Source organism: Dermacentor albipictus, chromosome 10 (genome assembly GCF_038994185.2).
Source record: "Dermacentor albipictus isolate Rhodes 1998 colony chromosome 10, USDA_Dalb.pri_finalv2, whole genome shotgun sequence".
Classification (NCBI taxonomy): Eukaryota; Metazoa; Arthropoda; class Arachnida; order Ixodida; family Ixodidae; genus Dermacentor; species Dermacentor albipictus.
The window spans coordinates 39890469-39911928 of NC_091830.1; the positions used below are offsets into that span (position 1 = coordinate 39890469).

The 21460-nt window shown below is 43.9% G+C and overlaps 1 protein-coding gene across 1 annotated transcript in view; it reads right to left on the reverse strand.

The window, feature by feature from the left end:
- The window catches only part of LOC135907328 (tenascin-X-like), a 104844-nt gene that overhangs the window by 27235 nt on the left and 56149 nt on the right, over window positions 1-21460 (reverse strand). The window contains exons 21-27 of the mRNA XM_065439008.2: window positions 18056-18379; window positions 16529-16840; window positions 15349-15672; window positions 13167-13478; window positions 11572-11892; window positions 2487-2798; window positions 133-441 (exon numbers count right to left, since the gene is read on the reverse strand). Of these exons, the coding sequence (XP_065295080.1) occupies window positions 133-441; window positions 2487-2798; window positions 11572-11892; window positions 13167-13478; window positions 15349-15672; window positions 16529-16840; window positions 18056-18379 (2214 nt within the window). The remainder of the gene's footprint in view (window positions 1-132; window positions 442-2486; window positions 2799-11571; window positions 11893-13166; window positions 13479-15348; window positions 15673-16528; window positions 16841-18055; window positions 18380-21460) is intronic.

The window sequence follows — 21460 nt, forward strand, 5'->3', positions numbered from 1 at the left end:
AGTTCAAAGCGGGAATGAACTGTAAGCTTGAGACCTATTATATCTTGTTTTTTGCTGTTCGACGTTGAGCATCGTGTCGTGGGCCTTTACAACGAGCCATTTCCCCAAAAGGATTGTGAAAACAATACTCACGTTCACCTAGGACAAATATGTCCTGGAGGACAACTCCGACGGACGTACGCTCCGGTGGTCCGTTTCTGTGCGTACGTACGCTTACGGTCACGTCGGTGCAAGCCTCGAGGCTTGTGCAATTGACCTGGGTCTGGTCTGGGTGAATGATTGTACCGTTGCCGCACGATCCAGCATTGATGTGTTTCTCGCCTTTGTCGGGTGTAATGGACACCCAGTAGTAATCGAAGCGAGCCTTCGGTCTTTCCCAGGCAATGGTAATGGAGTTTTTCATAGCGGAGAGTAACCTCAGCTTGGTTACGTCAGGGAGGTCTGAAAGCATGATAACTGCTCAATACAGGCATTCGTGGTCCATAGGCTTAACGTATGTCAACTTAAACTAGCCAAAACTCTACATTTTTAGTTACTGTGTGAGAGACCACTGAACGCCGATGTCTACTTTTAAAATTTACGTTCATTTTTATTAAGCATGAAGAAACAAATTACTCTATGGCCATATGAGCCACAACAACCCGCTGAAGAAATAAACAAGCTCGATGCAAAGGCAGAAGCAATTCATGTAGCTACGTTGTACATCCACCAGTTCAGTTTTACCTTGCAGTGAGGAGGCTGTCGTGTGAAATTTGCATATCCTGTATTGCACTTCTAAAAAGAGACGTTGAGAAAGGTGTCTTAGAGCCAGACGGAACTATACAAACACCATTTGCGACGAGTGAACCAGCATTCGTACCTATAAGTTTTACGATACTAGTATCAATGAAGTTATAGCGGTGGTGCTTGCTTTCTCTCAAGCCACCTGAGCTCCGCGATAGACCCTCTCCCCTTCTCCCTAGTCTACTGGGCGTAAGATACTGACGCCTAACGCCTAATATGTGTGCTGCTGTAAAAAACTTAAAGTCACAAGCTACACTTGAAGGACGGCAATGCAATGCCATCAAGAGCGACCTACACCTTTGAATGAAGTCCCTTGAGGATCACTGAGCCCTACTAATAGCATTCTAACGATTGTGAGCACACATGTCATGTACAGCACTAAGGATAAGCATCTACGTCACATCCTATGTTTACACAGTCTCCGATCTCTCTTGAGATTTCTCGGTATTAATAAAGATTGCTCGTAATAAAGAAACATGAGAAAACATATGAGGTGCAATTTCTTTAGTACAAAGAGTAAAGAAATTGCACCTCCTATTTCAGCATGGGAAAATGCGGTCAAGAGTAACCACACTTGTATTTGTGCACAATGCGGATTTCATGAGTCATAGGCTAGAAGACAGTAAAGGTGGATTATCGCGGGCTTCCAAGAAGCATCCTTTCAATGGTTAGTCCGTCCATCTCTAACGGTTCCGGTACGATTAAATGTATATCTTAGATTTATCTGTGCATATTACATGCCATGACTTGAAACTACCTAATTTCAGTAAAAACCACAAAGTTGCTCCAAAGAGGCATTCACAATAGCAGTGTACTTGAACAAGAAACAATCACCTCACATCTATTCAGAATCAGCACCCCTAATTCTCTCATTCGAACGCAGATCACATGAACTTGCTTCTCATCGCAGCATTGTAAACTGTCCTGAGCTCTGGATTCAAAATAAAGAAAATTGTTCCGGGTTCAGACTGTTTGATAAATGAACTTTCATTGATATCCGATTCAAAAAAAAATTTTGGCGGCGCGCTTCAAAAACGCTGGAGTTAGATAAAGATGATCTTGAGGATGTTGCCAGATTTCCTTAAAAAAGAAGGGTGGATTTTGCATTTGTCTTAATCTTCTTAAGATAATTTTTCTGGTTACGATCTTGTTCAAATATACAAAAACATGCTTTTTGAGCTTATGCTCTCACTTTTATTTTTTCAGCGAGTACTAGGAAATAACTAAGCTTCTTCATATTACAACAGAATTAAAACGAGCTCGACGAATCGTAGTGCTATAAGTCAGTTATCTTATCACAAAGATTTACCTCAGCATTCTTCTATGCAGCGAAAGTCCGAAGGAGTGGCCGTGGTGTGCTGTAATTTTCCTAGTTAACGAATCCTCAATGCGTCTGGTGATCATTTAATACAAAAGTCCTATGCATGACCACTGAAAACACCATTATGGAAGCTAGTTTGAAGTTATTGTTGTGCTTGTGTTCATAACGAGAACTGTTTGAATGTTTGAACTTTTCCTGCGCACAGAACTAAGTTAAATAACTCATTGCGCGTATGCAAACACATGTACGGGTTTCATTACTGACGCAGCTGCAATCTTGTGTTCATCATTTCTCGCAGTGAGCTGGAGAGAATCGCATTGACCTGAGAGGCAGAGAGGCCTTCAGGACAATGTCCTGTTGATCAACATAATTATAAACTCACCGAAAAGCGGCGTCCGTATTTCCGCTATAACTGGCCGGCTGCTTACTTTATGAATGCCGCACTGTGTATTTACAGTAAGCAGGATGCAGTACGCAGTGTCCTCTCTGCTGCCAAACACTCTCCACGTCTCGGGGGTCACGTATTCCATACAGTTACTCAAGCCTTCTGCTCGATCACATGATTTGAATGAGCCGCATATCTTCCCACTGTACGATGTCATGATGCCGTACACTTTCTCTGGGTTGTCCCACTGTATTCGAGTCCGTGACGGCGATTCTGGGAACATCGTAATGGTCCTTGGTGGATTCGGCTCTGAAAGAAAGCAGCAGGTCAACGAAGTGATGAATTAGTGGTGCCATCAAAGTGAAAATCAGGCATGGCCAAAATGCAGCTGCTGAACAGGGATTGTCTTGGGCGCGTGTCTCTCCGCGCGTGAGTGTTTTTCCACGTCTACGTGCGTGCATGTATGTTCGTGTGTCTGTGTGCGTGAGTGTTTTAGACAATGTACCCCGACCTAACCAACCTACGGGGCATAAATCGTACACTAGCAGTTAATGAGAAAACACCTTCAAATAATGAAATAATTACATACAACGTTAACGGTGATTTAGGCCCTCTGCGATGTAACCACTATTTTTGGGGTATTTTTCTTACTCTGGAATTAGATGTGTGTTTGATATATCTATCTGTCTGTATGCGTGCTGTTCTGAGCGATTAAAACATATGCGAGGGAAATTTTCGCGAGCGCTTGGTGATACCTGCGATTCCAAGCCAAGTCGCCATGCATCACAAAAACGCTCGCTTTCATCATGTACCAAAACGTGATAGCAACCCAGGGCCTCTGTGGTAACTGAAACAAATAAATAAACAATCCATCTTCTCGCTCTGCCCTGTGTACAGTCATGGTGTCAAAAGTGCTGTCTGCCAGTCCAGCTGAAAACTGTGTTTAAATAGCTGAGCCCTTAACCAACGAGTACGTGGTGTTCCTTTAGGCCGTACAAGTTTCTTTAGGTGAAGCTATGAGCGTAGTAAACGTGGCGTTTTCACGCACAAGTTCTTCCGAGAGGCGGACATACATTGCAGTTAACAGCGTCGGTATGAGAAAATTAATTGCCAAGATGCCCTTAATTAAATTTATGATTAGAAGCTTGCAGGCACTTCTTTATATGGCCCACTTGGAGTTAGCCGCGTATAATTGCATCTTGCTTTCTTCGTTGAAAAGCATTCCTTATTCGGGATATTCTTCATGGAACTTTAACGACCCTACAAGCAATAATGAAACCAACGGGCGTACCGCAGCTTCACCGGACGGAAACGCCCCTGCATGATGTGTGAGGAAATATTAGTGATGCGATGTCGCGGCACATAAAGCAAGCGAACTAATCAACAGAGGCAAAAACAGCTACTTGGCAGAACTTGTCTTTATGCGTGCGTGTTTTTCTATGTGCATGTGTGAGTGCATGAGCACGCCAGTGTTTGAGTGTGTCCTTGCGTCCATGTGTGTGTGTGTCTGTCTGTCTGTTATAACGGCATGAAAATAAGCAAACTCATCTGCTATCCAAGCTTCCTACTGTCCAGTATCAGCTTCTTCAGTCCCAAGGCGGCAAGTTAACACAACTGACGGTGCGACCATATAAAAACAATGAGTCATCAACACATATGCCCTGCTTTGTAACTTATGCACCTTAAGTCATTATGGGAGCTCCCGAAAAGACTTTGTCCACTTGGCATTATTAGGATATTCTTATGCCGCACATTCTGCCCCCTTATTTCGGGCAGCAAGATATTTGAACGCCTCTTTGCAATCCTAAGATACTGCCTTTGCAATATGAAGTGGTTCAACATCGCAGACGAATTGGTAAAAGCTTTTTTTTTGGCGAACCTCCCCGGGTTTTTGTGACCGTGGCTGCTGCTTGGCTGTTCTCTAGCCGAAGGTGCCAACCAGTCACAGCGGAGGATACGCTCAGGGGGCTTTCCTGGCTTCGTTGCACCAACACCTGATTGCTCCCGCTTCCGTGCACCTGTTAAATGTGTTGATTGGTAAAAAACTAGAAATTAGAAAATTTAGTTTAGACGAAAAATTTCTGAACAAGGGCCAAAATGAATGAGCGGCTAAAGCGCACAAGTATATCTGTAGCTGGGAAGCGTGGACAGATATTGGAAGAACTCAAGATAGTTGCCAACCAAGAACAAGGTAATTGAAAGTTAAAAGAGACGGCCAGGGGTCACCAGGAAAAAAGTGAGAGACAGAGAATTACTGAATTGGACGATAAAAATAAAGAAAGACCATGGGTATTTTACAAGATTAACAAGGAAAAAGTTAGAGGAGAAAACATGTACTAAAACACGAAGGGAAACCCTTGCTATTTGAGGCTCAAGCTGGTTGTCTAAAAACAAAAACATCAGTAGCAAATATTCGCAACCTGATTAGACATGTCTGTGTTGCAGCGAAAATCCGGAGGCCACTCAGCCCACCCAAATGGAATGCGAAGGAACTCAGTGAGATCCGTAGGTAGCCTATACCTTTCAGAAAAGCTTGGATTTAAAGTGAACGGAACCAGCAGCCGGTCAGCACTCGAGATAAGCAAAACACGTTTGGAGTATTGGCGGGGAAAAAAGTCTGTAAGAGATTTAAGGATAGGGTCCGTTAAAAGCTTAGGTAGTGGTCCAAGATAGATACAGAAATTTAGAGCAAGCGAAAAAGTATTAATGGGATGTGTACAAATATTCCGCATGGAAAGATATGCATAGCATATATTAGTGGTATAAAGGTTATAAACAGGGATAAGTTGCCTCAGAAAGGCTGGCCAACATTTTGATAGGAGGACCTATCTTCGTTTGAGGCGGCCTCGTCATCCTCGGCATGTTAGTTTTGAAGGGTTAGTGCCGTGACGACGCGTGCGGTGGCTGTCGGTGGCGGCTGGTTGTAAAGGGAGAGACTTCAAAGAGAATGAGCGCTGTCGCCTGACGTCTGTGAGCGTGGTTCCCAAGACGAGGGGACAAGAGCGGGAGAGTGGGAAGGCGGGGATGAAAGTAAACAAAGAAGGGTGAAAAAAGGGGGGACATCTAGATGAAAAAAATGGCTGTGGCTTAGGTAAGGTTAAGCCCAGGATGCGAAGCATACTAGCCTTTATTTTAGTTGTTGAACCACTGTTTAGCCTGGTGAACTGCTGTTGCTTGGCTATATTTGGTTCGGCTAGACGAAGAAACAACTCATGCATTACTTCTTCGCCTTCAAGAGTGGAACGCGACAGCGTTCCCGTCGACCCGCCAAGGGGTGTAAGACAATGGGCTACAGGGCAGCGACTACGCGCCCCGCATTGGACGCGGTGAGCGTCGAGCAAAGCAGCGTTCGGCGCGGCAACGAAATGTGCGCCTGAGCAAGAGACGCACGCCTTAGAAACAGCGCGTTTCTAAGGCAACACCGCATTCACTAGAGGCGCTTTTGTACCGCTTTGAAGCGTTGTACTCGTGGCTCAGTGGTAGCGTCTCCGTCCCACACTCCGGAGACCCTGGTTCGATTCCCACCCAGCCCGTCTTGCAAGAGTTGAGCCAAAGCCACTTCTCCTTTGTCGTGACGTCACGGTGTCACGTGATTTCATGGTCACCGCCGCGCCTGAGGAGCTGGGTTGAGCCCTCGTAATATGCTTCGCATAAAAAGAAGCAAGAACAAGAAAAGAGGGGCATGGGAGGGTGTTGGCGAAGCGAGAGTTTAGGGAGCATTGAAAGGTACCGTTGTTTGGCATGTTTTTGTGGCTTTAGAAGAGCTGGTTAGTCGGTCAGTGCGCGAGTAACAAAAACGAACCAAAAAGATATCAGTTGAAAGAGTGACTTTAGTAGCGTAGCAGCAATGCGTCCAGTAATTTTGAAGGAGTTAAGATGGCGACAAGGAGTCAGGAGGGAAATGCATGGGGTAACTGGAATCCAGTGGCATGGTCTTTCACGGGACGTTAGCCCCAGTAGTGCAACGTAGGTGTCGTTTCGGCGGTATACAGAAATGGCGATACTCTACGTGGCTGTCGCACCCAAAAAGTTGTACTGGCGTCTGGGACTTTGGAATGTGTTGGTGAGGGTGTCTCAAAAGACATATATTAAAACAGTGACAAAAAGGGGGTGACCAAAACCAGACTAAAAAATAGGAGGGTGACGTGTGCAGAAGCGGGCGGGGGCAGGTGTACTTGGGGAAAGGGGATTGTACAGTTGATATAAGCATAAAAACATGAACGAGTGTATTAAAATGAGTAGTAGGCAGGAAAACATTTTTTGAAATGGAAGAATAGGTGAGGTTAAGAATTAAGGTTAGCTGGTGGGATAACGTATTTTGTTCCTTGGTTGTTGATATGATAATTTCATATTTGAGCTACTTCGCTACTTTCAGTTTTGAACATCCTCAAGAAACAGTGCGAAGAACGAATAGAAAGTTTTAGCCAGGCTTCTGGACAAAAACACACCGGATGAGAAGAAAGATTTAGAGCATTACGACAAAAAACAGGCTAGAAAATCGGTTCAAGAACAAAAGAAAAATGCAAACTTCAATAAAAAAACAACCTTCCACGCAAACAGCCACCTCAGGCCAACAAGTGGGACCTCGAATCTGGAAATACCAGACATGACGGAAACTTCCGCAATATTAAACCAGTCTAATGCTCTTGTGCCATCGTCTTAGGAACCACGCTCACTGACCTCAGGCGACAGCGCTCATTCTCTATGAAGTCTCTCCCTTTACAACCAGCCGCCACCGACAACAACCACACGTGACGTCACTGCACTAAACATTTAAAACTAACATGCCGAGGATGACGAGGCCGTCTTTGACGAAGGTAGGTACTCCTATCGAAACGTTGGCCAGCCTTTCTGAGGTGCCTTATTCCTGTTTATAACCTTTATACCACAGTGTGCTACTCCATCTGTCAGGTCCTTCCTTGATTTTGGACATAGCACACATGAGTAACTCGAGCAGGCTAGGTGACATTTTGTCGCCACCTCATTTCAGAGATGATGCAATAAGTCTTCAGCATTATCATCTGCTAACTTTCGCCTCCGCTCGCCACAAAATGGCGTGCCACTTAACTTCAAAATATAATGACGAGCTAAATAAATAAACAGAAGCAACACCTTTCTTCGAATGGAGAAACAAACGGAAAAGCTCGTAAAATGAGGAGATACGTGAAGAGGTCGATTCACGAGAGAAATCATCCCGAGATAACAGTCAGGCAATAAAATCTCAGTTGCCGCAGGTGGAAGCCGACAGAAAACGAGAAACATAGAGGGAGAAAAATCTTTCCCAAAAACATTTGTTCAATGAAAGATTGATGGTGAAAGTTAACGTTTACTTTGAGAAACAAGTCAGAAAAAAGGGGCCGTACACAGAATATTTGGAAACCCCATCAGCTTATTAGGAACGATATCTTGACCAATGGAACATATCTTAGACGAATACAGAAGCAGACAGAGAAGATGCGGCATTAGATTACATCTAAAAAGCAACAGCCGAACTATTTCAAGGCAATGAGAACGTGGTTCTCAGCGAAAAAAAAGAGCCTGAGCGAGAGCTCTATGGAAATGGAGCTGGAGCTGAGAAATTTTAACTGAAGGAAAGCCGAAGAAAAATTTCAAAGGGCAAAGCCACAGAGTTAAACTATGTCTCTGTTAGGCTGGTCAGTGAACGAGGACCAATAAACGAGGAGGTTCTCTTGAAAGCAGTAGAAGAAAACTTACCAAATCGGGGAATACAAGACAGTTGGCCGCATTGTAAAATTAATGTAATCTATAACAGTCAGGGGAAAAAACATAAATCCGCTCATATTGACCGTTGACAATTACATCTGCGATAAATAGTTTAGCAATGAGGGCTAATAAATTAACACAGCAATCAAGCGTAGAACATACCTGTACATTGGGAGAATTTTAATATTGCTTGAGAATCTTTAGGGGTGTGGGTGATAATTGATTTGCAAGAGAAAGGCTTAGGCAACGGCTGTATATGCCGCCTTTGGACGGTCTTAACCTGCACGTTTTCTGGCTAAAAAGTCAATTCAACTGTGCAAGCGCGTTACTATTGTAACTTATTTTGATAGACATCAAAAGCACCAATTTTTAACAAAAAAAGTTCAATCCAAGCTATGTTTTTTTTTCTGCCTTACCTTTTGCTCGTAATTTTCTAGCTTGCTGTACGTGTGAGATTTCTAATGCGTTAGGTGGAACTTATGGTGACTTTCTGTGGCTGTAGACAGCGAAAAGGAGGTGTTGGACACCAATAGCAACTAGCCCCTAAGATACAGGTGTGTGCTTGTCTCTGTGCCTTTGCATGTTCCATAAATTTGTTTCAACACGGTATGGATTGACTCCGGTTTCGTTACTTGATCTGCGCAGTACTATCGGCACCAAATTATTTTTTCAGTATGTACGCAACAATATAACTGCGCGCTACCATAGGGGATGTTCTAGAATTGTGTAAAGACGGTAGGTTTTGTCGGAGGTTCCCGTAGAAAATTCCGTTTGTGTTCATGGGGCAGCAATAAGGAGAGCAGAAAAAGTTGATATCAAGGGACTTTTATGGGAGTGCCTTTATTCCCGAAGCTGTTTATGATATATGCATGGTAAGGATCAGAAGGGCGAATCAATATCGGGTTTAATCTCCCATGCAAACAGGCGTTTTATTCAAGCGACGTTGTCATGCTTGCTAACTAGCAAAGTGATCTGCACCGTCTGGCTAATATCTATGGACAGGAGTGTAAGAATTCGGAATTGATATTTAGGGAAAAAATCCGGTTTTATGCTTTTCAATGAAAAGAGTTAAGCAAACAGCGTCAATAGAGGGCCAAGAAATACTTTACGGAAAACAATACAGGTACGTTGTTACAAAGATAGGCGAAGGCAAGATATATATGTAAATAAAAGACAAAAGGAACATTCGCAAAGGGGAAGAGAAAAAGGTCACATTGAAACAGAGAACCCTACGGGGATGCTATCGGTACGATGTGCTCAGGGGCATTTGGAAAGGCGTAGTGATTCCAGGACTTATATTCGGAAATGTGGTTGTACGCCCAGAGCCAGGGGTACAATCATGACTCCATGACAATCACGAGTTCTTAGGACACCTCGCATTGGGCGCACGCGGGAAGACTAGAAATGAACACTCGCAGGATGGTATCAGCTGGACAAGCTCTCTAGAGAGGTAAGCTCAAAAAACTTTATTGAAAAAAAAAGACATGTGGAACAGGCAAGAAAGTAAATTCATTATGAGAGTGCTCAGGCATTTGTACAGGAATAATAATGACTCACAGTGAAGAAAAAGAAATAGGAAGCGTTACAACAATTATACCACCGGTATATTAAACAAGATGACAACAAAGAAGGTCAGACACAAAGTCAGCGAGTGTGAGACAAGCTCATCAATGGCAGCCATGGAAAATACGCCTGGTATGAATAACTACCGAAGAGGAAAATACTAAATCAGGAAAGAAACAATTTATGATAACTCAAAGGGCAGCTGATTACTTCTAGAAGCGACACCAGCAAGGCTTAGAACGCGTATTTACAAGGCGAAGTACATTAAATAAGGAACATGGGTGTACTGCGGCTAGGAAAATGATGGCACACATTTTATTAGACTGTAAAGATGTCTTCCCAGCAGTCGCATTTTGATCCAATGGCCTCGTTGAAACCCGTGGCTTAAGAAATAGCAGGGAGAAGCAAACTGTCCACATTTAAGATTAGCAAAATTGATCGGAAATTTGCTAAGACAAAAATAAGGGGATGATAAACAACGGTGGTGCACAAAGACATTAAATTGCCACCAAACTACGAATGGAAAAGCATTATGAAGGTCGTGGATTCGACTCCCACTAACTGTCGCGGACTCGACTCCCAACAAATGTGAAGCGTTTGGTGTGCCCTCATTAACTATATGTTAATTAACCTTGCCCTAATTAACTTCGACTTCATTAACACGAAAGGTCATGAGTTCGCCTCCAACCAATGGTCGACGTTTAAGGCTCGATGGCTTACTGGATCCGACAACTTCGCCGGATTTTCTGCCTCACGGGCCATATAAAGGTTTCGCAATAATAAAGTCCCCAATAGTGGTACAGAAAGTTTAACGCTGAGAACTCTGTGCGTGTGTGCGTGTGCGTGTGTGCGTGTGCGTATGCGTGTGTGTGTGTGTGTGTGTGTGTGTGTGTGTGTGTGTGTGTGTGTGCATGCGTGCGTGCGTGCGTGTGTGCGTGCGTTTTCTATGGCAGGTAGGCCGTTACGCCAAACGTTACCAAGAACATTCTTGCACAATTCCCCGCCCAGTTTGAAAGGAGATGCTCGTAACATTCCTCCATCCATCTGTGTCAGCGGCAGGACTGGCTGTTCGGTGGACAAAAAAAAAGAAACAGGAAGTTCGCCTTCCCACATCCACTGCAGACAGCACTGCATTAGCATGCCTGCAATGCCTAAATAAAGCCATCCGCGTCACTTTTTTGTGAACATTCAATAAGCACAAACTCGAACCTTATGAACACACACAAAGCATAGTTGTATATAGGTGCCTACTCGTCGCATCTTTTTCTGAAAGAGCATCGCAACACTTCATAAAAAATAATTCTTCATTTTGTTACTGGCGTTAGCTCCCTAGCAAAGTTCTTTCATTAGCTATTCTCCATTGTGAAGCGGATGCTATGGCTCACAGAAAAGTGTAACTAGCACATGCCAGGAAATCTAGGGCATGGAAAGTTTTTAATAGAAAATTTGCGAAGCTCTTTCTTTGTAAGCGCCCCTAGCCCTCAAGTCGACACATCTGCGAATCATACGTCCAGCATAAGCATTAAATCGCAATTCCTCGTAGGAACAATTCTAGCACAGATGTGTTTTGTAAATGTGGGCGCTGTACTGCACTACAACATACTCAGTGGATACATTTCTCTAAGAAAGCCATTTCCGCGCATTAATTCCTTTCCAGGCACATGGGCGTCCGTGCCACTCTTACTTCAAAGCAGTATTGCTCTTTTCCAAGATTTCAATATTGAAACTTTCCACCGCTTCTAACATTGAGCTAATTATCCCGCTGGCTTTACTTAGTGACCGTTGAACTACTGACCTTCGGCAGGGATGAAGATTCCCGTTATTGTCACTCCAGGAGAACTGCGTTCAGGTGGTCCTGTCAAGTGGGTGCGCATGGTGCAGGACAAGTTACTGCATGGCTCCAATGGACCACACGTTATTTCCGTCTGATCGCGATGGATGATGGTGCCGTTGGCGCACAAACCAAGCCTCCGTATGGCGCTGTCTGTGCTGCTAACCTTGCCTTCGGTGACTTCGACCGAATAGTAGTCGAAGCGAACTTTTGGTCGCTTCCAAGAAAATGTAATATGGCCACTTTTGACGTTGACTACTTTCAGGTTGGACGCGTCAGGGAGCGCTGAAATAAACATTGACATTTTAATATCATTTTTTGTGACAGTATCCTTTTTGTCAGCCTGAAAAAACTGTTATGCGGTGAATTTTATGATCTATTGAATGAAAGACGTAAGCCTTTAATGTCCAATATTATATATACGCCATGGTCTTCAAATAGCTCGAAGTTCCTTCTTAGGCACGGAAAACTTTCGTGAGAACCTGTAGTGCCGTTTTGGTAAGCTAGAGAGAATTTTCAGTTGTAGGTAGTTGAACGTGACACCTACGTATTAATTACTATACTTCTGCAGTCAAATCTGCCAAAACACTTAACGAATTTGCTACAGCTGTAACATGAGTGGCCACATACATCGATGAACAAGCAGTTTTTGTTGGGGTGAAACAGCGTTTGCGCATTAAATGCTTTCGCAGATCACTGAAGCACACCCTAGCTTGCATATTTACACTGATAGTAATGTTTCTTTTGTTGCTTCTTCTGCAATGTGCAGCGAGCAATAAATATTCAGTATATTTCACATTTCAACCAGCTATAATTCTTCCCACTTTGTGAAATATATGTCCAATAGCACGATGACCATGTTAACACACATGCTCTCCTCCGCTCATAGCAAGGCGGTACCGCAGCAGGAGTGCCCCACTGAACAAATGCAAAGGCGAGAGCAATTTCTGTAGCTGCGTTGCACATGGAGCAGTTTCTTTTTACCTTGCAGTACACAGGATGGCATACAATGCATGCTGCGACGTGGATAGATCGCGCGTGTAATTTTTAATATCCTGCATTGCACTTCTAAAACGAGATGTCTACAAAGGTGTTTCAGAGCCACACGGAACTGCGCTAACACAATCTGTGATGCGTAAACCAGCACCCGCAAGCAAAGGCTTTCCGATAGTAATCCGCAGTAAATTAAGAGCGGTGAGTGCTGAATGCAGTCCTGACCTGACTGACCTTCTCCTCATCACGCTACGGCTACTTGGCGTCACACAGTGACACCTAAACAAGCGTAATAGGCAGAAAACCTGAGGTCACAGGCTACGCTTGAGAGAAGACAATGCAATCCCTTCATCAACACCTGTGAACCTTCGCCTTCGATTGAAGCACCTTGAGAATCGGCGAGCAGTGCGAGTGACACTAGAACGTTTGTGAGCACACGTGTCATCGTCGCCCTCTGCGTCGCCACCTCTAATTACGTGGTCTCTAGCACATCCTCAATTTGCTCGTCATTGCACACGACGACATACATGTGGAAAAACAACGAGGACACCGCTTTGGAAGCTCACCGAACAAAGGCGTCCTAACTTCCAGCGTCGCTGGTGGGCTCGTCAAGACGTCCACGCCGCATCGTGCGCTGGCCGTGACGAGGGTGCAGTACGACGTGTCCGCGGTGCTCTGAAACTCCAGCCAAGCCTCAGAAGCACTGTACTCAATGCATCCACCAATGATTTCCTTTCGGTCGCATATTGTGAATTTCTTGCACACTTTCGCCTTGTAGATATCTAAAATGCCATGTATAGTCGTTGGTGACTCCCACTGGAGTCTTGTCATGGAGGGAGATTTCACGACCATAGTAATGCTCTTCGGTTCAGTGGGATCTGATGACCAGGGAGTGCCAATAGAAAGGTTATTTGATCGCACATATTTTTAAGCAGCCGTTTTGCGGACCAGCCATGCGTGTGGCCACAAAAAAAATTATTTCGTTTTACTTGCCAAAACCGCTTTCTTATTATGAGGCACGCTAGGCCATAAAGCACATTCGCCATCTCGGCAAGATTCATGCTGTTTTTCACACGACAGGCAACACTTCAATCTGCATAACCATCGAACCATGTAGCACTAAAACTAGGCATGATAGCTGCATTAGGCGGATAACATGGCAACAAAAGAAGACGAACAAAAATTCGAGCTTTATTTCGGTAAAAGGATTTCACTATTTGATAAATAAAGAAAATATCAAAACCTAACAATAAATAATGGCAGGAAAAACAGAAAAACAAGCGCATATACGAATGGTGACACATGCAGAATCTAGCTTTCATCGTTACCGAAAATCGTAGAGATAGCGTGTTCATGTGATTACTGCTGTTTGCAGGTCACCTATTTTGCTGCGCTTCCATTGCCGCATTGGTTTCGCTCGATGGATGCGCATTTGTTTCCCCCTTCTTTTTCCACTCACGTAATTCCCGATAAGCTTAATCTGGCTGTGCTCCAAGCCGTACAATTGAACATTGACAAAATACACTAGTTGAACCCTTTTTTGCTATTGGCCTACTCACATTTAGATCACTTACGTTTTGTTTATTCTAAATAGCTCTAGCCTCCATGGATGCAACTTTGCCCCTATAGCTCCTGGCGAGGATATAGAAGCATATAATTAAAGGTGATTGAGAACTACTTAGCACCTCAACAGCATTGTATCCTCAATAATAGCACTTTGTACATTGATTTCATGTGTGCGCTGAGAAAATATATTTCATTTGTAGCCGACATTTCTTCTGGTCGGTAGGATTTTCCACATCATTTGCGCACTTTGGCAAGCTATTTTGTTTGTAATAATATTATATGTCTGTATGTATCAGGAAAATATTTCTTTGTAATTTTGCACATCATGATCAGTTTCTCCGATCGATGTTTTTTTACGTAACTGACCAAACGTGCACTGGTATGAGGTTTCCAAAAGCCTTGATGAAAATTAATTAATAAAAATCTGTGCCTTGAAACCACATGCCTTCATTTGACCGCTGATTAAACGCTCCTCTATCAGCGCTAATACAGAGTTTTTACTAAATCATATCAGGTAGAAGAAAAATTGGTGTCTTGTTACTGCCTCCGTAAAAATGCAACAACTCGATGCACATATTTACTATGTAGGTAAATATTCTAAAGCATTAGCTTGAGCATTATAGCAATGTTTGCTGCCATTTCTGTAAATTTTGGTAACAACGATGCTATGCTAACACACATTCTTGAGTTACTTCGCTATTCAACAACACGAACTGAAGCAGATTGGTGCTGACATATGAAACGTTTCAGTATTAAAACAAAATTTACCGCGTTTTGATTATTTTTAAGCAAAGATTACCGTCTCCCAAAAGTTACACATCGGAGACTCTAGGAAAAACACGGAGAAGGCGGGAGATGAAAATTCAAGACGGTGAGCAAAACGAGAACAAGGTGAAAGCAGGAGCCAACTTTTCGACAAGTGGACTTGTCTTTTTCAAGGCATTCAACATAGGAGACTCGTGCACAATACAAGCTTCTTTGTACTGCAAGCAACACATTTTCGAAGAAGAGATCGCATGGTACTGAACACAATTTGATAATATGAGAAATACACACGAGCAAGCCCGTATATTTAGTGACATCGAATACAATACGCTGTCTGAAGTAAGACAGCCGTGCGTCCAGCAAAAGAAACTGTAATGTCGATGAGCCTTAAGCAAAGGCAATTAAAACAATACTGACCTTGACCACTGAGAAAAACATCTTTTAAGGTTTTTCCCATCGAGGTGCGCTCCGGCGGTCCTTTGATGAACGTGCGAACAGTGACACTAATGTTTGAGCAGGGATCGAAAGGGCCGCAGGTCACTTGCGTCTGCTCAGCACGCACGATCGTGCCGTTGCCACAGGAACCCGCTTGAAGTTGCGGAACGCTACTATTTTCATGGTCATTTTCAATCGTGACATCGAGCCAGTAGAAGTCAAAACTAACCCGAGGTTTGTTCCAGGCGACGGTGATATACTGACTGTCAACCGCCATCAAGCGGAGGTCTGCGACGTCAGGTAGAACTGTAACGGGATAATTGGGAGTTATGTCAATGCAATTTTCGTCTCGTTGGCATGCGCGAAGTGCCGTAGTGGGTACTTCATTAGAGTAGTTCCAGAACTTGGAGAGAAAGTGCGCAATGACATATGGTACAAGACATCTGACCTACAAATAAATGGGACGGCCAACATAAGACAGCCCCATGGAGGTATCGTGAAGAGCTGCTGGAGTGCTAAAACATGCATGTTCTGCCTACGAGTATATTTACATTCTGCCTGATTCGGAATGCGACCGCCATTACTAAAAACAAAGATTCGACTCCCTCCTTAGTATGCTCAGGTTATGATTACAAGCATACCCATATAGCTGCAAAGCCAATTCGTAAAGAGCAACTTTATATTCCTGTTTTCAAGAATTATTTAGATGGTTGCGCAGGTTTGAAAAATTAAGCTTACACACACGAACAGAGCGATTTCAGAACAAAAAGCAAGAAACGCTGACTTTCAAACGAGCTCACTCGAACTTTCTTGACGGCCCGAAGTATGCCAGATTTTCTAGGTCTTGTGGCTGCTGACCAGGCAACATCATTACGGATTCACACTGTTTCGTGAACTGAGTTGGGTGCTTTCTGTTCTGTCTGTAGTTCTTGGAATATTCCTCTCTATACATCAATTATCCTGGCGCCTGGTACAATAAATACATCTCTGATGCCACTGAACAAGTCGAAATATGCAGTGATGTTAAGTCGCCGCATAAGCTGTGCTAAGCTGTGAAAGGTGTTCGTTTTCTACAGTTCTCCAAAATCATTCTCAGAGGTTTTCCTCAGGTAATTTACAGTAAAAAATATCTACACTTTTATGCAAAACGTGCAGATCTTACCAAACAAAGGTGTCCGGATTTCAGCGACCACTGGACGACCAGTCAGAACCTTCTCGCCGCACTGTGAGCTGGTCGTGACCGAGACGCAGTATTTAGTGTCAATGCTGCTGTGAAAGTCAAGCCAAGTCTCATGTGCTTGAAGTTCGATGCAGCCGTGCATACTTGCTTCTTCACCACAATATTTAAACAACTCGCATATTTTTACCGTGTATGCAAGAAATCTTCCACAAACGTTTGCCGATCCTTCCCACTGCAGCCGTGTAAGTGACGGTGATTTTCCGAGCATGGTTATATTCTTTGGCGGATCTGGGTCTGAAGAAAAGGAGTGCACACAACGTTCATTTTTAGCATGAAAGCATCCCATTGCTGGCGTGGACATTTTGAGAGTACGTGAAAACGCCAATTTTCACAATTTCCGAGCGTGGTTATATTCTCTGCCGGATCTGAGTCTGAAGAGAAGGAGTGCACACAACGTTCATTTTTAGCATGAAAGCATCCCATTGCTGGCGTGGACATTTTGAGAGTACCTGAAAACGCCAATTTTCACAAGAAATGCTTCCCTTTCTTCAACGCTCACGTATTTCTAAAACACCTGCTCAATTCAAATTTTGTGAGTTTTTTTTTGTTTTGTCAAAACAAACTATGTTATCCCATAGAAGAAATTTGAGATGTGTGTCACGGTGAAAGCAGTGTGGAGCACCAGTAACTGCTCGAGGAAAGATTTCTCTAGATTCCTCAGACTCCAGCACGAGGCTCCGTTGCCTACACCTTGAAATATATCGAAGACAGAATATTCCTACACATTGAGTGTTCAACAATTACCGGCACCACATGAAAGTCTCGCAGACGGCATGAAACACTAAGTGACATTTTGTGCAAAATTCCTACCTACAGCTGTCAACGAGACCTTTTCCATATCAGTGTTCACCGTTCAGATGACAGACAGCTCGCGAAAGATAACATCCTGGATTCCTGGCTAAGCACCACCATGGTATGCGCACAAGGCCATCAAAGCGCTCATGTGCTTTACGGATACAACCAGACTAGATGAGCATTTCTAAGTGTATACTTATCAGGAGCCAATATATGCGTGAACACGCATCGACTAGAGTGCGCCAATAACTATCTTTATGCTTCTCTTATTCTAATATTTCTTTCGCCCGTTTTCCTTCTGCACATGTAAGGTAACAAATGGGTGTAAAGTTTGGTTAACTTTCCGGGCCTTCCTCATTCTCCCTCCCGCCATCCTCAACTACGAAAGTAGCAACACTGACATGTAGGCGAGTGCCGATATGCTATCACTTAATAAAACAAGCATTGTTAAAGCGACAGCCAAAATTGTCAAAGAAAGAAATTTGCTGACCAGTGGCACACATTGTTTCAGCACGAGCGAGAAATTTCTTAACGATAAAAAAAGGAGACCTTTTACAGTAAATTTTATTTTGCACAATTGAGCACTTTCACTTCATAATTGCAACCTTTATGAGGAATATTTATGCGGGTATATTCAGTGAAGGTAATACTTACCTTTTCCCGGGATAAAAATCCCACGGAGGCTAACTCCGGGTGATGTACTCTCCGGTGGTCCGTTTTTGTGCGTGCGTAAGGTAATGCTTACTTTGGTGCAAGCCTCGAGGGTCGAGCATGTGGCCCGTGTCCGATTTGGGTGAATGATCGTGCCATTGCCGCACGATCCAATGCGTTCCTTTTCGGCATTGCTGTGTCCCTCATGTTCGTCGCCCTCAATGGAGAACCAGTAGTAATCGAAGTGAACCTGTGGCCTTTCCCAGGCCACAGTTACGGAGTTTTCCAAGGTGGAGAGCAACCTCAGGTTGGTTGCATCAGGCAAGCCTGCAAAAACGCACACTGCTTTATATGGCATTCATGGGTAATGGGTTTTAAATGTAGGGCAACGTCACCTGTACACAATGATTCGAAATAAAAGCACACGCGACGTGCAGCGATGCAACAGTTCAACTCTAATGACATACCTCAAGTGTCTTACTTGGTGTTATATTATAGCTACCATTTAGGTAAACAGAGCGCCCTGTTGCCTGCGATCTTTCTTCATCAGGCATAGATTGCTTCAATTGCAAAAGCATGCGTGCTGTGACGAACGTTTTGTTGACGCATCATTCATCCTCTGTTGTAGAAATATCTACGATGTGGTTTTTCAAAAAATTCGCACCTACCTTTATCCATGCAGACAGAGATATGCGGAATAACAAACGAGGCAAATAATATACTGTGAAACATTTAAACGCAAAACAATATCAAAACGGCAATAGCTGAAACCATCTGAAGGTGGAAATCGGATGTTTGAGCCCTTATTAATTCACCTAGTGAAATTTGTTTCTGCTACTTCTGCGTAGGCACACTCTTGCAAGAGCCCTTCCCTAACCGTAAGGTCAGACCGTTGGCGGTACTGAATGAGTACGTGCTTCTATGTTCATAGGAGAAGCTGTAACATGCAAAAATTAAAATTCGTGAAAGCACTCGTAAGCAGGTTAATAGCAGATCTCGTCATATCAGAGTGAATGATATTATGTGTTATTATGATATTATATTATAATGATATTATATTATTATGTTTCCCGTGTTACACATTTCTTTACATATTTACTTTCACTTATCTTGGACTAGGTCCTCATAATCGAAGTTTTTACGTCAAGCTTTTTTTCCTCTGTGCCGTTTGTGCATTTGTTTCTTTACTAAAGTCCACTATATTATGATTTATAGCTGTCTACATGCCCACCAGAAAAAGAAAGAATTCACGCAGAAACACCTCTGGGAGTTGTCTAATCATGCGTGAGTATTGCACCAATCGCTAACCTCCACGCAGCCAGGTATCATTATCTAAATTATGAAACGTTATACGACCGGTATAAACGAAAGTGTTGTGGCAACACGAGCTGCTGCGGATGGCGACACGAGGTGAATTGACGCGGCTAGCAAACTACTGCAGGTGACTGCGCTAGGTGCGCTGATGCCGTTCCGAACATTATAGGTTGGAATCGCTCCTTGGCGCCTTATCTATCCGCGTCGAACCATGATACGCAAGTTGAATCGTTTCTTGAGCGCGATATGCGATACAGACAGTGGCGACTGTTGATAGCTTCGCGCTGTGTTTTCGCCGCGTGGCGTTGAAGAGAATCATGCGGGCACAAATTTTTCAAGCCTTCTGCTAACTGAGAAGGGAGCGACGTGTACAGATTTTTGTGTGCCGTGTTCTCTGCGCTTCGTTGGCGTGGAAGCGACAACCAGCACTAAGGTAAAGGCGCTTGCAACGGCGTGCTCTATACTGTATGCGTATTTCCAATGAATGTATGAACTTTTATGTCACTTTGCTGAGGGGTTGAAGTCTGCTTCATCTCCACTATGGGTCGACCTGGTGTTGCATTATCTGAGGCATTTATCCACTTTGTCCTATGTGACGAATGGTTCTCGCCTTGCGTAAGCATGAAAACACACATTTTTAATTTAATTTATTTCAACTTTATGACGAGATACTGCCCTTCGCATCAACCTTCATGCTATACCAATGTCGTAACGCACTTCCTTAGGGCATGAACGTTCTTACGCGTGAAATGCCACGAAACGCAGGTATTACGTAAATACGAAGTAAACTAGTTCATGATTTGGCAAATATTGCGCAGATAAAAAGCCTCCAAGAACGGTTCGCATCTAGAGAGGGTGCAATTGTTACGACTAACATAAAAAAATAACCAATGCAACTATGGCATATACAGCCGTCATAAATATTCCGCCTAGTCACATTTTCACGTTTCGCCGCTGCAAACGTTGGTTGCTTGGGTATGTTATACTACAGAAATAGCACCTGGCACTTCAGCAAAGAGAGAATGCGGCCAAGACCAACCACAGTTGGATTTGTACACCAAGCGGATTTCATGATCCTTAGTTAGAAGGCAGTAAACGTCGATTGTCACGGACATCCATACAGTACCCTTTGAATGTTTAGCCCGTGGATCTCTAACGCTTCCGGCACAACACAATGCACGTCTCTTACATTTAAAGGGAAGCTGAAAGGTTTTCCAGAAATAATGAGTGAATATCTGTAGATAATGGTTGTCAACCCTCTGAATTCGAATATCGTATCGAAATTGACCGAAAGAAAGCGCAAATATATTTTATTTCGACGAAAAGTGCAGCAGCGGACACGCCCAGCTCACACGTCCCGTTTCCGCCTGTGAATGGTCGGGCGCCTCGTGACGTCAACTCTAGTAACCGACCGCTGCCGCTACACATAAAGCGGGGTGCCAGGTAGTTTGGTGCTGTTTTTCTGAGACGGTAATGGAAAATTTAGAGAGACTGCGTTTTTCTGAGGAGTTCGGCGTTACTCTCTACATGTACAAGCCGATTGCGAAGAGCCGGCCCGTCGAAGAAGCAAACGATGCTGGTGCGAGCAGTGCTTTCCACGCGAACGAAAGCAAAGTCTTGGGATCTCCTCGCGTTGGAAATGCTCTTTGGTGAGTATGTTTTTTGCAAAGCGGTCTAGTGATCTTGCCGATCTTTCGCCTATCTAGTGAGCTCGTTTCCGGTCAAACAATTGTAGTGTTGTTTTCCTGCATGCCTCCTCGTGGAACGTAAGCGGGGATGCGATCGTCGGCATTTGTGCGCTGTCCAAAGCTGTCGGCAATCTACAAAGACGGTTTAAACGCGCGAAAAGCTTCCCGGTTCGCGCAGTATGTGTAGTGACCTTCATCTGTTGACTACCACGTTGACTACCACTCACGTTGATTACCACTCACGTTGACTGCCACTCTACATACACGCAGATGCACCAACAAAGGAATGCAGGGTCGATCGAAGCAGATTACGATGGCACGCACGCAGAAACAAGCGCGGTCAAGCACGGTCGCGGACGCTGCGAAGGAACGAAACACTAAAGTTGACGTCACAACACTGCGGTTT